An 18209-nucleotide genomic window follows, 5' to 3' on the forward strand; every position below is an offset into this window, starting at 1 on the left:
TTAGCAAATAAGTAAGGCCTTTACGTACTTCTTTTAAACTTCCTGTCTATTTTTAACTTTTGTAAGCAAGAATTTTTGGACAAATTCGAACTGTGTTATGTCTTATATAGATTCATCCAGGTGTGATGGATAAATACGGCGCAGAAATAACTTAGTTTTTGTAACCTGTCGTATTACTGTCACAAAAAGATATGATTAAATATCTGAGAAAATCTGCTGTATTTTCAACCAAAGTTGAATAGAATGAGTACCATCGCTTTACGGAAAGTTTCGAGGACTCAAGACTTAAATATCTTCCATATTATTTTGAAATGGGTAAAAATTTCATAGTTTCGATTTCCCGTTCTTTGTAATGAAACAATCACAATCTTTGAAGCGATCACAGTATGAGTAATTTGCAGGAAGGAAGAATAAGTCGGAATACTTGAAATCATTGGTACATAATTATTGCATTACATTTCGATCCCTTTTACAATTCTATCCGCTTTTTTAAAACTTCTGATAATATTTGTAGTTCTGAAAACATCAAACAAATTACAAAACGATCAGAAGTAGACTAAAAGCAAAAGCAAAATAACACAATTTTTCTGAATAACTACCAATTAAAGATTCACTATTTTCCGTGCTGTAACCATTTAAACTTATTTACTGGACAATAACTGCAGTCAGCCGTACAACAATCATAAAAAAATTAACTATGATCAGGAATGATATGTATGTTGAAATCAAATTACTAAATGTTTTCGAATTTTACCTACTCACCTACAACTTCATAAATATTGATTGTATTCCAATAAGGTTGAAAATTTGTCCTAGAAAAAAGTGTTGCCATCGATAAGATAGTATAATAGGCCAATTACTTCTATCATTAAAGTAAAAAGGCCAAGGAATTCTGGAAAACATACTTAAATATTTCGAAAGACTTCAGAAAGGACGCATTGGTTATTTCGAAATCGTTGGAGATAAGTTTTTTTGTATTCTTCAACAACTGGTCATTACCACAAAGGTAACGGCCGCAAAAATAAGCAAAAAATAGGAATCTTCAAAAAACTAAACTGAAAAAGCAAATGGCTTTTCCGATGACAAAAAAAAAGTGATCCATCATTCGTTATATTATACTTCTTTCAGGATAATGTTATTTATATGTAAAGGTCCAATTTTCACTTTCCTGGATAGATTGGGGTAATTTTGGTCTGCCAGGGAACGATTCATCAAATTCAAGTTATTGTAAATATTAATTTCTTACTCCTTTAATAAACGCAAACTTGTTTATTTATCAGATGCCTGTCCTGTTGTTCGCTATTTCCATTTCTTTTTATCGTATAACCGTATCCCATCATTTCATATGAAAATATGACTCACTAAATTTATCGTTCATTGGCGAAATATTAGTGCTTATAACAAGTTGTGCGATGAACATTTTAACAGAGTAAAAAGTCCTGGGACATTTCGAAACGATTTCTTTTAATGTGCTACAATTATGAGGTTAATGAGTAAAGCAAGGAAAATTGATAACAAAACAAGAAAATAATTAAATTAACAGATTTTCGCCTGATCGACTTTTTAGGACAAAAATATTCATTTGACAAATTTGAAAGTGAAGTAAAAGGTTTTGATTGTTACACTGTGGCAACGTAATTATTGGCAACACTAACTACTTATCAACACTTTATCCTAAAATTTTTAGAAATTGATTAAGTACATAACACTTGTGATACCTCATCAAATCTCCGATTTTTTCTGAATTTTTTATATAAAAATTACATTTTTCCGTTTTAGTGCATTGTAAATCAACTTGAAATACTTTTCCCTCATAAAATTTTATTGCATATTTCAGATTGACCATTAGTTTTTACTGGAAAGCAGCTGAAAAATGTTTTTGCCCAATGACTTCTACATAACAAAGATATTTATAATAAACCTTATGGAAACTCCATTTCCAGACATCCCATTAATTAAATACGTAGCTACTTAATCATATGGTAAAGGCTTATTAACCATCGTAAACAGACCATAGTGCCTATAGATCGTTGGAGTGAGAAGGGTTTTGTGTAAATCTCACATTTATCATCACTTGCTAGGAAGAAGTTGAAATGCTTTGCCGATATCCTAATCGTTCTAGGAAATCTTACAGTTATTATTTCCAATTGTTTTTAACTAGAACAACCCGATCATTCCATAAAATGAGCCTGTATAATACATTGTAAGATTTCCTATTTCCCACTCCGATCTCATCTGAGATATCATTGATTACGGAAAAGATGGATTTTTATTTTTTTAAAGTATTTGATGAAAGCATTTAACTAAGTAAATTTACAAAAATAACTTAAAGAAGATGGTGGAAATGGAGAGGAAATAGGATAACGGATTTGTAAATATTTTATTTTAATTTTAATCTGTTCTTGTTTATTCCCATTTCATTAAAGAAGTGCTTCCATCTGAGAGTTCTTGCTGATTTTCAACTTTCAAATATCCTTTTACATTGTTCTCGATGATTCAGCTGGTTTAATTCTCATAAGAAAACGAAGTGTTGAAAACGGATAATGGGAGTTTTGAATTTAGATTCAGGTAAAAAATTGCTGGGGATAATTTATTGACGAGACAGCTAAATTCAAGGAAAAGATACCAGGATCACTCATCTATGAGTTTTATAAGAGAATTGCTCCTAGTTAATGTACCATCAATGTTATTAGTTCCAAGGGTTATGAATTCATTTGTTGTCTTCATTTCGGTAATTTCGGAGAGTACAGTATTCTTACTTACATTCACATTTGGCGCAAGATGGCCAGAATCCGACGGCCAGAATCAGACGTTCTCATAACTTGTACCACTTTATCAGCATCCGATTGTGTAATCTACAGGAACTCTGCAAAAACTATTTTCAGTAACAGATGAGAAATCAAATATCGATATTTTGCTTTCGACTATATCAACATGTTATCGTATCATCAAACATTTTGATGCAACAACTTTGGCTTACTGTATAGACAGTAGTAATCATAAGAGTAACTGCATAGTCCAAACTTTTCCACTTCACTTTTTTTAAAAAAAGAAATTATTACGAATAAAAAACATTCTATTTTTATGCAGTTTTTGATCTTCTTTTCGCTGTTTAGTTAATTTAAATTACAAGTTAAAAACAAATATGTGTTTAAATTAAAGGAAAAGATACAAAAATTTTGTTGAAAATTTTGTTTAAAATCAAATGTAAAGTTGAAAGTTTTTGAAATAATAAACATTTCAGCATTTCTCATACTCACAAATGTATCTATCATCGCAGCTTGATGGCGATACAATGACGGGAAAGAGTTTATTACATTCACGAAGGATATTCTCATCCCTGGTAATTCTTTGATTAATTATTTTTAGAAGACTGATTCATGTTACATTTAAGGGATAAAATAAGGATTACAAAAAGAAAAAATTGATTTTTCCAATTCTTCGGTAGGAATTAAGTTACACAAACTCATAACGAACATTTTATCGTATAGGCAACTGAAGTAAATGACTGTTATTAATTTATGAACAGTAGGGAAATGTCAACAATCACCGGGATTAATTATGTATAATTAATTGCTAACCAACTGTTTCATATATTTGTTTTGGATTATTTTATATTGCTACTTTTCACAAAATACAATAAATTTGTCAGTTATCACGATCAAGCGGCAGCCGATATCATAAAAAGAGACAGTCACAAAGAGAGTTTTCATTCGATGTGGGCTTAGCAAGTGATCAAAAGCGGAAATCAAGCAAAAAACGATCAAAATATCGATCACTTCGTTCAATGCTTTACGGCTTGAATTTGAAACAGTAAGAATTTCCAAGCAAATTTTGAAAAATAGAATCGAAAGTTCGATGAGAAAAATTGAATAATCTTGGATCCAGAAAGCTTAAAACATTGATTTGTTCCCTTTACTTCTTTCTCATTTGGGAAAATCTGCAACTCAGATATTACCACTAATAGTAATTTAGTAAATTTTCATCACAAAGTTCATAACTTACAATCACTTATCACGACTTCAGATATTATGGACCCTTGAACAAACATGATTGAATGTCTTCTTCCCGTACTGTCACTTTCCCTTCTCAATTCTGTTACTTGCTATCTATTTCGCATCTCTTCAATCATTTTTTTTCAAAATTCTGATGTCTCAAAATCACAATTAATTGCGCTTTGTTAACTGACAAGTTGCAAAACTGGTTTTGCTCATTTTTTACAACTTCACCACTTATAAAAACTTTAAGAAATAGAAAAAAGACGTCAAATATGCTACAATAACTATAAATATTGTAAAAAATTTGTGCGCAATCTACCAAATCACCGTATCGTCAACTGAGCAGCACAATCTATCATGTCTTTTGTTTTTGGCCTATTAAAAATACATTGTGTCTTTATCATAAGTGAAGAACTTTACCTCATTTGTTTTCAGGATGTTATCAGCTTATCAGAAGTTGCAGATTTTTGAGATACTTCTATTTTGGTAGGTAGAAATGATTAGTTGCCATCAAGCAAAAACTGATAATTTAGAATTTCACTACTGACTGGACTACCAATTTTTAAGAAAAAAAAACTTTTTAAAATATGTTAAAGTGTATTTGAAGGAAATAAATCAATAATGAGAACAACAAGCTATATTCAGTAATAATCTTGTCTTTCATAACTTAAGCATAAGCACCGAACTGAAAATACCGTCATATGATCAGACAACGAACTGTATCAAAGCAATAGGAAATATAAACATGCCAAAATGGGAGATCTGGCGACAGTGGGACAGACAAAATAATAAGGGAGCAATTGTAAAAGGTAACTCTATTAGGTACTGCATAAATTCTTAAGTCCTGGGCGAAGCAGTGAAGTTTGCCATTTGCAGCACATTTTCATGATGGTCTAATAAGTATTGATATATAATGAGTTAACAATTAGCCTGACATATGACGCAATAAATTAAGGAAAGTAACCAGCTAATTTAGGTTCAGATCAAATGCACGGATTTTGATTGAGAAAGCAAAAAAGTAACGAAAAGTTTTAAAAGTAACGTTCATGCTTTAAACTGGATGTAAGTACTTGAAGGATGAAAGTATGGACATGAACCTGCCCAATAATTACAAATCAATAAAATATAGATGTTGTAAATGCTAATATAGCAATGGTTGTTTTAAACAGAACTCTACGTGAAAAGATAAGCTAAGAAGTGATATTTATTGGTCTTATCAAAGTGATTAGTCCTTTTAACAGAAATCTTATTAAAAAACGTAACGGATGAAATATGGATGTGTAGAAATGGACAAACAGAATCGAATGACAGTCCATCGATGTAACAATAGCTGATGACGTCTCTGTCTTCTTGAAAATTTACCAAGCAATCATTCCATTTCTTTCATATTGTTACGAACTTTTCCTAAAGTAGAAAGTTTGAAAGGAAAGTATTTAAACGAAGAAAAACAAACTTTGATAAAGGAACATTTGGAGAGTATTAAATTAATCAATAAAAAAGTTAGCTTAATTGGGGAAACTAAGAAATATTTGATTAAAAATTAGCCATTTTAAGTCAAAATTAATTTAAACAGTCGCTAACATCTGATTTTTCATTTTTATTTCCTGAAAATTATAAAAAGAGGATAGTTTTAGAGGGAAATTTATAGTAGATGGTGAACCTAATGAAGAATTCGCGAAGTAAAAGTTGTTTCTAATTTTGAATTTAAAGATTCCGTTGAATACTTGGAAATATATGGTTTGTTTATTGGAAGATAAAGCCACGAACTCTTATTGCAGCAAAGATTGCTAATTAATTGATGTGGATTATGACATATTTAAATCATTGATAAAAGTATCAACTGAAAGATGAAATTTTTTTTGCTTATTTTAAAAAAAATTATAGTCAGTAATTCTTGTAAATTGACATAGATGGAAGTAGTTTTCCAGGTTATTTCAGATCTTCTTACAGACGGTTTTTATTGTTTAGTATTTTTAAATTTAAATAAACTTTAATCTTTTGCAATAGAAAGATTATTTGGAAGGTGAAGAATAATTCTGGACTTACTTCAGAGAAAAGGAAGAAGCTCAACGGATGAAATTACTGAGACGAGAAAAAGGTCAGTTTTTCATTCAAATATTGCTTGGTTCATTTGGGTTCCAAATTAAAATGAGAAAATACAGGTAGATGAAATGACGTCATCGATAAGCTTAATTATCATTTGTTATTATTATTTTTCGAGCATAAAAATCTGAAATATTTTCATTCTTGCTTGTTCTGAAATGTATTTTTACTGCCTGCCAATGTCCAAATTCTTCAAAAATGTTTTTCTCTTCACTCAGGTTAGTCTAGTCTTCTCAAAGAACATACTACACACTATTTCTATCTTTTAGAGTGGTGTTTTAAAGAGGAGAAGTAAATTCTGAGATAAGAATAAACAACGTTTGTAAAATATTGTAAAATTGAAATTACACTGATTGACCGATTGGTTTCATCTCAACTTAATTTAGATTTCCAATTCTGGATAGATAAAGGCATCATTACTTTGAACTTCTCGAAGTGCGAAGTGTGGGTATTCCCTTATGACTGTATAAGAAGAAATCGAAGCATGTTTGTTGTTTTGCAAACACTCAGGCTGTCAAATTTGAAAGATAGTTGGCTTTGTGTTGTCCTGTCTTGTCCCTTCTCTCTCATCCATCAAAGCTAATCATTTTGATTAATGAGCTCAATAATTGAACGTTTTCAATAAGTATTGATAGCAAATGTTTTTTGTAGTTAAAGTCTTTTGGTAAGAAGTTGTGAAATATTAAACTTTTCGTTACTTTCACTACGGAGCCGAAAAGTTCCAACGTCATTTATTCCTATGATAACCTTATATGCTTCTTTCAACAGCCTACGCATGCGTTTCTTACCTTTAGGGCTACATTGGAATTTTGTGGTTCCGAAGTAAAAATAATGGAAACGAATAACTTCAATTCTTCATATCGAAGCATTAAAATTTCCAAGTTTAAAAATCACTAGCAAATAGTTCCATATCAGACATAAGATTTTAATTTAGGATCACACATTAGATGGAATTAATTATCGCTTGGTAAAGTGATTCAAAATTTCGCGTGAACACTACAAAGTTGTTAATTTATTATCAGAATTTCTAAATTTTTCAGTTTAAAATGAGTTCCGAGTTTCAGTGTTGTTTGAAACTACATAGGCTCCAAACAGATCGTGAAAAAAAGATCATGGAAAAATTCTTATTTCGAAAAATACAATGGGGGTACTATTAAGTACTTATTGGATTTTACATCATCCATTTATCATTGTTTTTTAAACTGGCCAACAAATATGGTAGATTGGTAGATAGTGGGTCTGGGGCTGTTTTCATTCAACTTCATCAGGAAAGAATGACTGATGGATATAACCTTTGCTTCTGTGTGTATATGTGTGTGTGTGTGCATGTGTGTGTGTGTGTGTGTGTGTGTGTGTGTGTGTGTACATGTATGTGTATGTGCTTTGTGAACAAACGCTTTATTAAGCTATTTCAAAATAAGTTCTGATCTTCTTCCCCAAATGCCTCAAAGTGCTTCATTTCTACCGCTATTTTTTAGTTTCACTTTTTTTGCAGTTTTAAGAAATCTATCTCTCCAAATAGTGGTCAGTTTGAATTTGGAAGTTTCATAATGCAAAAGTACGTTAAAGTTTTTTCGGAGATATCACAAATGAAAAACAATTTATGATTGAAGCTATCCCTTATTTGAGAATGGCACAATCTGTACAGACATCTTTGAGCGCTCTTCATTGAAAATTCATTTTACAGCTTTCAATTGATAATAATATGAATGTCTCTTAAAGGTGTCCTGTGTTCATCTTTCAAATCTTGCATTGAATGCAATTTCCAATTATTTATAACTTGAGAGAGATAATATAATCTAAAGAAATATCTGATGATGTGACGGAGATCAAAGAATACACGAAGTTTGGGTACCCGCATACTACTCATTTCAAGTTATCATCACAGTTATCACTTTATTACTTTATCACCACGGTTATCACCTTATCGCTTTATCATCGCAGTTACCATTTCATTACACTTCGTGTTATTGGCACTTTCAGCTGTTGGCGCTATTAATAAGTTCAAGAAAAAGAAACGGATGAGCGTTAATAAACCTTACGTGGACGAGCCATTATGAAATTATAAATTAAGTTGCATTCATGAAGTTTGCACGATCATCCATTTTACCTTTCTCTAACAAATATGACAATGCCTAAATTTATTAGTACAAGAAAACATTGTAACACCGTTTTTCAGATGCTTCCTTTGAAATTTACACAATAGATCTTTCAAAAAAATGAATAGCTTTCTTTGCATCAAATTTGAATGCTTAATTATCCAAAGGAAGGATTGGTTATTGTTTTTGAAGAAGTTACACTTATACATTATAAATGTCCTCTTCAGAGACTGACTTAAAAAGGATTTGAAAATATCTAATTGCATGTGCCGGTTCAAGTGAAATGATGGCAATAATCTGTCTTAGGTAAAATCAAATCCTCCATATCAATTTGTCCTTCCTTCGGAATTCTTGCGGAATCACTACAATTGCAAAATTGGTATAATTGATAAATATCGCCATAGTTGTGACATTGTGACATCCATACAAATTGTTTTAATACATTTATAGTTGCAACTCGACCAAAGCCAAATGAACAAAAAAAACTTGTAATATTAGATCAACTGAATTCTCATTTCTGATTGTCAATTTCCTCTTATTGTATTCTGGAAATGTTTGTTTTTCTTAAACATTGTCGATTTTATTGATTGATACAAATCTATAACTATTCAGGAAAAAATGAAATCCAAGCAATTGTTTGTCAAAAGAGAAATCATTTGATAGGTTAACATTACTGCTATGTTTTTGTCGCCTGTCATATCATGAAAGACCCATCTGCTGGCTAATTTCACTGGAACATAAATTGATTCAAAATGGACTTAAAATATATGTTTCCATTGTCCACAGCTGATAATAAAACACTACTTTCCTCACACATTAATTAAATTTGTTATTATTCCCATATGGATGTGATTGGGAAGACTGAAACTTTGGGGTAATAGCTAAATGCAATTTATACGCTGCATAAAAGCATCTGCAAAGCTTTTAGGAAATAATACAGGACATAGCTATTCCAGACTACTTATGATTTCAGGATTAGAACTACCAACCCTAATTCTGTGGTTAGTGTAAGGTCAGTAGTTCCATTGCAATGAGTAATTTTCTGCAAAATTTTTGCTTAAATTAATTTTACTACAGTGGCTATCTTTTCGCAAAAGTTTACTACATTTCCAGTCTTAAAAATTCCGCCAAATTGTTAGACACTTCCAAGTATATATTTATGGTTTCTTTTGAGTCAATAATGTTTTGATGAAATAACTCAAATTGGAGACTACCAATAATCAGCCGATAATATGTTGTGCGACATTCATTTTAATTTATCTGTGGATTCGAATAACCAGTTTTCGGTGAAATTAGAAAATTACTTTTGATTCTTAGCAGGAGCAATTCGGTCGATGATGAATGCTATAATCAGTATTCGATAGAGAGTTTCAGGTTGGTTTGGTGTGCATAGAATTTTTCCAAAAAAAAAAGCTGAAACACACTGTTGTAATCATCATTTTCAATTTTGGAAAATATTGAAATTATGACAAGCAGGAAAAATATTTCCGGTTTAGTCAACAAATCGTTTCTCTATTTTTTGTAAATTTTGCCAGCAATCTACTAAGACAGACCAATGTTTTTGAATCAAGAAAGATGTGCTTGTTAAGGTCGTTTTTCGAATTTGATTGAGATATTTCTGAGAAAAAAATTGCCATACTTCGAGAATTCATAGAGTGGACCAACGTATATTCTATCGTTATTCAGTACAAATGCATCTAACAAGCGGAACAGGTAAATATTTGCACAGGAAGCCTTAAGAAAATCTGTCCTCAAATTAAGCAACTTTGTTATGAAATACAATGTTAAGATTCATTTATCCACACTCTGTGTTTTGAATCATCAATTCCCATTTCTAATCCTAAGTGAAAGGTGAGATGAGAGAAATGCTAAACTTTACATTTATTGATCTGTCAGTCTTCTACAATTTAAATATTTGTTTTACTTAAAAAAAATTCTAAGATGCTTATCACTAGTGTCACTTATGTCAGTGATCAAATCATTTAAGAACCTTCTACATATTATTGATATTAACTACTTTCTTACTTGTCTCAAATTGATAAAGAGAAGGTTTCCGAAGTGGAATAATCTTTGACCACTGGTAAGCTTATTTCAATTGTAATTTTGAAATGAACTAAACGAATGAACTAAAATGGTTCGGTCTTTGAAGAATTTTTTTTAGCTATAACCGATAAATCAACAAGGCAAATAAGCGGACTGAAAGGAACAGATTTTTTTTCAGAAAAAATGGGATATTAGAAGAGAAATAAACTGTGAAGAAGTTTATAAAGTTGGATGAAGGGGAGAATAGAGGGAAGTTTAGTAATGATAATGAGTGCAGATTAGGGAAGTGATAGTGATAGTAATAATGATGTGATAACAGGAACTGTGTAGTTCAATTCATGGATTTATCTCACACATAAATTTTTTTCCTTCAGCAAAATAACATTTTATCAGGTCCAATAACACATCATTCACCAGAGAGGTGAAGAAAACAAGGGAAAGAGGAGTTAAATCCAGAAGAGTAAGAAGACAAAAGTTTTCAGTTTCGTTCTTTATCTCTTTTAGTTTCCTCTTTAGTTTTGATATCTATCAAACTACTCTCTAACTTGTTAGTTTAGATTTTCCATTTTATCTCTATCCTCCTACATCCTTAGATCCACCTGTTTTTGAATCCTACTTTACGGCTTCTCTTTCCCTTCAATTCGTTTGTATCCAGATTTTCTTCCTTTCCATCTTCAAACCGCTCAATATTGTTATTGTGCTTGTTGATGTTTTCCTTGCTATTGTTTCCATTTTCCGGAAACCGGATCTTTCTCTACATGATGTTTAATTTTACAAAATAGTAATAATATGCTGTTCGTGCTTTCAGAATCATCATTCATCTCTTCCTTCCCTTTCCATTTCCAGTTTCAATATTTCATCAGCGTCCTCAAATGGGATATTCGCATGTTAAACACTCTTCCAGACTTTTTTAGTTATCATTTGTAATGTTATTATTTAATCATTTTTCATTGATACTTACAGAAATTCATTCTTCTTTGCATCCAGCTTTAATCCTATAAATGATGCCATCTCTTTCACTCTGTTAGCAATGGCTAATATCAGGAAAGGGAATGAGTTGTGTTTGTGACATTGCTATCGCCACTTTACGGTCTGGATGGGTTGACTCAAAATCTGGAATGTTCAAAGAGTAACAGAGCTAACGGCATGTATTATTGGTGGAATATTTTTCCCCTTCCTCTGTTACTTTTCCAAAAGTCACCTGTTCCCTTTCTCTTCTGCGCTTTTTCTTTGTTATCCTCTTTTATCTGTTAAACCAAAAGAATGTCTTACTGATCAGAATTGTGGTAAAAATTGGTAATAATAATAAAGTATTATTAATAAAGCAGTAAAAAAGTAACAAATACTAGAATAAACTAATCATGGTAGGAGGGTGACATGTCATACTGCATCTCTAAAGTCATTTTTTTATCTCGTATCGTTGACAACAGCCAAACGCGACATTTTGTTTGTTTCATTCTCCATGTTGGTATATTTGCCTCATCCATGTTTAGGACAGAAGAGGACCGCTTGCCTTTACTTGCATTTTTTTTCCGTATAGATTTCTGGGTATTTTATACAAATACTTTCAAAGAATTTGTTGAGATCTGATCGAAATTTAAACTTATTCTAATAAGTGTAATTCCTTCTGGAAAAAAACGAAAGTGAGCTTGTTGTTTGTTCTTTCTTCAAAGTATGACGACTGTTCGATTATTTGTTGACGTTGTTTGTTCCGGAAGACGAAACCATTATTATCATAATCTTTCTGCTACGTTTGTCATTCTTAAAGCAGTTTGTTTTCAATCAATAAATTTTGAAATAGTAAATGATAGATGCATCACGTTTTGAGATTTGCAATCTTTGCTCAAAAATCCCTGTCCAAACTCATCTGGAATTCTGAGAAAATTATTAATCAATATTTTGAAATTAAGGTCTTTGATAACGCTAGTTAAACGTAGTGATATTCATTCTTGATCTTTAAATTTCTCCTTTGATTTGAGAACGGCAAACCGAATTTTATTCCAGAAATTTCCGCCAGATGTTTAATGTGCTCTTCCGGATGATCAAATATTCAGTTATTCACTGATATTCACTCCGCATTAGTTTCCCCATTACTTTGAGAAACTAATTTTCTATATTGCAATTAATTTTTTTTCTTCTTTTGAAGACTACACCATCCACAGCTGGAACACCACTGGTCAAAGTGTTTTCTTTAGTCATCAATTTTGATTCTTTTCATACCTATAAAGCATATTTTCATTGCTAAACTAAGAGCTTTTCGAGAAAATAAATGCGACAAAAATTATTTTCTAGATAATCTTTTTGATATCCACTGAGAACACTGAGAATCTTTTTTCTCTGATCAACATTGCATTATTTGAATGTCAAAAATGGTCTTAAATGCGTTCAAGTAAAGTTTATCGGCAGATTCTACTCTTCACTGTTCCCTTATTTACCATTGTTTGGCAAATCATATTGCATAGCAATAATATATCTTTCTAAATATTTGATATAACTAAATTGCTCTTGGCAATTGGATTTTCCAAATTTATGTCTAATAATTGAGTTTTCAAAATTTGTGCCTCAATAATTGAATTTTCGAAATTTATTTGCTGACAATAGAATTTGCCTGTAGATATTTTCTTCGGTTAAAACAGTACCAGAGATCTACTACCAACTGCTCAGAGCTGGGTGAAAACGAAAATGCTTCAGCATAGACTGTAAGCTTCAAGTTGAAGAAAAAACAAACATCAATTCCAGAGAGAAGCTAATTTATTAGCCTTCTTTCGGCGACAAAAAAGCTTACGCCTGGCTTTCACATTCCGCTACTTCATCATGTGTGAAGGTTTGCGTACGCATTATCTCTGCGATCAATCGACGACGTTTTGCTACCGAATTCAAATATCGCATTAATATGCTTCAATACGAAAATATTTATTCTATTTCTGTTCCACATACTGCAATTGTAATTTCTTTTCTGAAAGGATTGTAATGATCAAAGATTATGTTTTGTGATATGGAGATCTATTTGATTCCCTATCGATAATCAAAAAATAAACCATCTTTTAATTCATTTTTTGTTCAGTAACTTTGCTTAATTCTGATTACTGGAAGCAAATAATGGCAATGACACCAGAGGTTTCGGTTGAAAAAGCTTCCATTACGCCAAAAACCCCAGAAAATCAACGTCGCCAATATGGCGGAGCTAAACAACAAGAGGGACCGTCTCCGGAACAACAGCACCTGCAACTACGAGAACAGAGTTCTTCATCCTGTGATTACTGCCATTATTATCAAGATAATTCAGATTATCAACAGAACGCTTCTCCATCCAAACAACAATCAGTCTCATCACCATTCATTACTTTATCATCGCCAAAACTGACATTTGGTGAATCTCTTCGTGAGTCACTCCGTGACTTATACGTACCCAAAATTTTGTCTAACTTGCGAAAATCAGCTTCCGAAATAAGTCTAGTGTTAGAAGCAATGCGTTCCGGATCTGCACAAGTGCATGGAGCATTACCTCCATCAGCTGCTGAGGATATTATTGTTGGTGATAATGCTTCCAAATCGACCCGTGGTTCGACAGTGAAAAAGCGAAAACGTCGCAAAGCATTAGTTAAGTGGCAAAATTATTCACCGCATCATTTCAACAAACAAATACGATATGGTAATTAATCAAATCATTTTTTTAATTTTAAAGAATATGAGCACGGAAATGAATAAATTTCCTTTACTGTTTTAATTCATCAGATAATCCACTGAAGAATAGAGCCCTCTACTTGACACCATAAAATTTCACAACAACTTAAATTATCAAAATCTCTTCTCATTAACTATCATCAATGTCCACATGTTTTAATTTCATTTCTCTTCGTTGCCAATTTATCTTGTATGAAAATCTTCCAAAATTTTCAAATTTTTCCTTTTTATATTTGATGAGTTTTTTCTACAAATTTTACAAAACATTGACCATAAATTAATTTCATTATACTACGCTCATTTATGCCAATTTTCGCCAAATTTTGACAACTTTACTCTTTTCATTGATGGAACAGTTGTTAGTGCAAGAGAAAACTTTACAACCCCGAAACGTTCTTTTACATTTCCAGGAATCATTGTGCTTTGCACTATGCTTTACACATTGTGGCAATTACTGGATATGTTTACGTAGCAGAAACTACTTAAATGTAGCTCATTAATAGAAAATTAAGAGATCAGTGTGAGATATTAATTATTGACTAAGCTTAGGCTTAACACTTAATTTATATCCAATCAAAATGATATAAACATTCTAATTAATAATGCCACAAGACGAAATTATCAATTGATAAGGAATGGAAGGAAAAAAGATGCCTTGATGAAATGAAATCACTGCCCATGGTCAAATTAGATTTCTTGGGGCGGTTTTGGGAAAGGAGACAATTCAGTGAAATTTCATGTATTGCATCTTTGATGAATTCGTCAGTTCTCTTGCTTTGCTATATTTTCACTCCAATAAACGTGGCAAAAAGAGCAATAAGCTCAACTTTATCTTCTTTAGAAATGCAACTTGTCTCTTAAATCGATTTCTGTTGTTCACACATTTATACTATAACTGATTTCTCCCATTTCAAACTAGAAGCCAATATCTCTTCTATCCACGAATAGTCTTTTTCTCTATACTGTCTTTCACAAACAAAATAACACTGTGATAACTTGCAATGTTTATGATAGCAGTGGCTTAGAAGAACCGAAGCTAACAATGATAAGTACTGATTGTCAACGACATGTCCATTTAATGTTGTCAGTCGATCACTACTGACATCTTCAATATGAATTCACATTGTTGCCAATTATAACAATTTTAGGAAGACTGACAAAATAATTCTAATTTATAAAAGAATAAGAGGAAGGATGAATTTTAGCAGTTTTACTGAACAAATTACTATGAATATTTTCTATCGTATGCGAAACGATTAGCAGAAAGTATGTACGGCGTATTCAACAAAAGAATTAATGTTTTTTTTTTTTGACTTTATACAATTGGGAAATAAAGTTTGTAGACGTTTTAAATTACTACCCATTGAAAACTGTTCGTTGTTCTTTGTCCAGTGATACTGGTCAGAATCCTTTGTTCCATCCAAAAAAAAAGGACAAACTTGGAGCTAAGAGGATAATCTGGATTTGTAAGATTGGAGAAATTTATAAGATCGACCATTATATGGAATTTATTAAATTCGGAAAGTACCATACTTATTTGTTTAAGAATTTTCCATCTTTATGAAAGATAGAATTTGATATTCATTAGTGACTATGATTTTATTGGTCATGCAGTAGATAGACAGACCATTAACTTTTCCTCTGAGAACTGGAAATATTCCGCCGTATCGAATTTTTGAGTCGAAAATCCTGCAAAGAAAACGGGATTACACACATCAAAAATAGTAGCTGTCTAGATGCTTAATAATTTATTAAAGAGTGAAAAGTTAGGTAAATACTTCACTTGGAATTCTCGGAAAATTACAAAGTGGATTCATTATTTTCCTGAATCACCATTACCATTCATTATTCGTCTAAATGAAGATACATCTCCATTATTCTGTTTGATCAACGAAATTGTTCTTTTAAGAAAAATTTGCGAAGAAGTCGAGTAGATTTTGCCCACGAAATCAACAATAAACATAAAGATTTGTTGTTCCAAGAGACATCATTCTTAATGTCATTATTTGTGTTCAATTTAATGAATTGTTAGTTTCAGTGGATTGCGATGGATTTTTGAGAAGGCACAAAGTCCCCAGATTTTTCGAAATTTCTCTGCTTGACATTTAATTTGGAAATAAATTTGCATAAATCCAAACAAGAAGCTAAGCAATTATAATTTAAAAAATTTCTTTATACGGACTTAAATAAACTGAATGTCTCTTCTCCTTTGCTGAGCAAAGTTTCCCATTGCAAACCTTTTAATAGTCGTAGACGTCGCTACTTTAACAGTGAAAGTTTCAACACTACAAACAACCACTAGAATCATTCGGAATGTCTATAAATAGAAATATTGATTAATCCCAGTACTTTTTGTTTATGCAAATCTTGACGAACTTAAAAGCAAACTGATACTGGAGGATTTCATCATCTCATTTTTGAACAATATGGAAGGTACTGACTGAAATTTAGTTCATCCTAAGGTAAATAGATCTGCCAAGCCTATTATTTTTTATTGCGTCAAAAATCGAGGATGACCGAAATCGAAGCATTTAGATGACGTTGAATTACAGATGATGTTCAATGATTTCCATCACCGATCACTGTCATCAATCATGCAATTAAGACCATATTGCATATTACTAATACGAAGAAAAGGAAAAGTGGACTAATGCTTGACTAACTTTGCCAATATGAAAATTCTATTTAAACAATGAGTAAAGATTATTGAAACATGTCAACAGTGGAACGAATTACTACGTTAGATGGTTAAGATAATTATTTTATGATATAGAAATTGCACCTATGGCAAAGTTGTCATGTCCAGTAGTTTTACTACAAATGCATATCGATTGGTTCGGAAATATGTCTAACCATCTAGCATTAAAATAATATTACTTTACTGCGAACTCCTTATTTTTTCACCATTTCATAATTCATTCCTGTAAGTATAAACATTAATTGGTATTACCAATACTTTTCATCTGTCCATTAAGATGACTGACTACATTGTACTTTTTACTGATTGGTCACCTCTTAACTTGTTAAAGCCATTATTCTCAAAACAATCATTTTTATTTGATCAAAACTCTTTACTTGTTGCTTCATTACGTTTCAATGCTTTCTCATCATGATGAACTGTAAGCACAAAAATGTTTTGCATAAAAATTTTAACTACCGGGCAAAGAATAGAGGACTCTTTGTGTGCATGCGTGTGTGTGTGTGTGTGTATGTGTGTATATGTGTGTATGTGTGTGTATATGCATGTGTGTATGTGTGCGTATGCATGTGTGTGTGTGTGTGTGTTGTGTGTGGATGTTTGAAAGTCTATTTTTACGTCTATTTTTAGTCTATTTTTACGAAAACCCAAACTGCAGATTTTTTTGGACGTAAGGCAGAATATATTTAAATGATAAATGAAAAGAATGTTCCCATATGTTGAGTCAAGTTTGGTCATTATGAGAATCATTTGATATTGGTTTATAGAATTTTTGGCCTAAACTTGTTATTAAATAAGCCTGAATATGAGACATTCTGTATAGAGCATCTAAGAGTTCAAGAGATGATACACTTCAAATATTTTCTTTGCTAACAGAATGGATGAAACTGTCACGTCACGTCACGTCATGTCACATATATCATCAATTGTGCATCATCGCTACTGAGACATGTAATATTTGGAATATCTTGAAATTTTGTTGAGATAAAACTGATGTAATCATCGAAATTACATTGTCTTGTTGCATTTGAACTGAATCCTTATACAGCAGTTAGTAAAGAAGAAACATAACACTTGGACAATAATATTTTCAAGAAAATTACTGTGTCATAATAAATTGTTAAAGGTTATTGATTAATTTTGAGGTTTTGAAGCACAGCTTATCACATAAAGCTTTTATGAATTACATAAGTTATCAGTGGAAGGTTCAAGAGAGGGAACTTTTTATTGATAACAAATTGCTGTCGGAATGTTCAGCGATTTCGTTCTTTTTAGTAAGGACACAGCAATCCACTACTGTGTTTCTCATAGTATCGCTTTGCAATAAGCATTCTTATTCCTCTCATATATCTTATTTTTACTTTTTAATTAAGCGTTATATTTCCAGCAGCTTTAGCTCAAATTTCATATCAAACAGACTAACTTTATCAACTTTTCTTCATCTCTGTTAATAATTTCATTTCATTTTTTTTATCCATTGAAAAGTAGCAGTCATATCTTTTGAGCAAAAACATTTTAATGAAATGTTTACGGTTGTTTTTTATCATTTATATGATTTCGAATTATTCTCATTGCAAAGTCTAT

The 18209-nt window shown here is 31.5% G+C and overlaps 5 protein-coding genes across 5 annotated transcripts; 4 read left to right on the forward strand and 1 right to left on the reverse strand.

The window, feature by feature from the left end:
• Positions 1 to 243: 243 nt before the first annotated feature.
• On the forward strand, positions 244 to 1901 carry LOAG_00161 (hypothetical protein; the record flags this gene model as incomplete). The annotated part of the gene is made up of 5 exons (XM_003135701.1): positions 244 to 315; positions 929 to 1006; positions 1152 to 1221; positions 1544 to 1634; positions 1838 to 1901. 5 exons carry the CDS (start codon positions 244 to 246, stop codon positions 1899 to 1901), a joined length of 375 nt encoding a protein of 124 aa, XP_003135749.1.
• A 1356-nt stretch (positions 1902 to 3257) lies between these two features.
• LOAG_00162 (hypothetical protein) lies at positions 3258 to 3817 on the forward strand (the record flags this gene model as incomplete). The annotated part of the gene is made up of 2 exons (XM_003135702.2): positions 3258 to 3343; positions 3653 to 3817. The coding sequence occupies exons 1-2, from the start codon at positions 3263 to 3265 to the stop codon at positions 3815 to 3817; spliced, it is 246 nt and encodes an 81-aa protein (XP_003135750.2). The 5' UTR covers positions 3258 to 3262.
• A 3330-nt stretch (positions 3818 to 7147) lies between these two features.
• LOAG_00163 (hypothetical protein) lies at positions 7148 to 8100 on the forward strand (the record flags this gene model as incomplete). Its single annotated transcript, XM_003135703.1, has 3 exons — positions 7148 to 7248; positions 7597 to 7625; positions 7907 to 8100. 3 exons carry the CDS (start codon positions 7148 to 7150, stop codon positions 8098 to 8100), a joined length of 324 nt encoding a protein of 107 aa, XP_003135751.1.
• A 5242-nt stretch (positions 8101 to 13342) lies between these two features.
• LOAG_00164 (hypothetical protein) lies at positions 13343 to 13903 on the forward strand (the record flags this gene model as incomplete). The annotated part of the gene is made up of 1 exon (XM_003135704.1): positions 13343 to 13903. One exon carries the CDS (start codon positions 13343 to 13345, stop codon positions 13901 to 13903), a length of 561 nt encoding a protein of 186 aa, XP_003135752.1.
• Positions 13904 to 16988: 3085 nt separating this feature from the next.
• On the reverse strand, positions 16989 to 17294 carry LOAG_00165 (hypothetical protein; the record flags this gene model as incomplete). Its single annotated transcript, XM_003135705.1, has 1 exon — positions 16989 to 17294. A coding segment is annotated over one exon (306 nt), but the record flags the coding sequence as incomplete, so codon positions are not given.
• Between the last annotated feature and the right edge of the window lie 915 nt (positions 17295 to 18209).

The sequence above is a fragment of the Loa loa genome, assembly GCF_000183805.2.
Source record: "Loa loa unplaced genomic scaffold supercont3.16, whole genome shotgun sequence".
Classification (NCBI taxonomy): Eukaryota; Metazoa; Nematoda; class Chromadorea; order Rhabditida; family Onchocercidae; genus Loa; species Loa loa.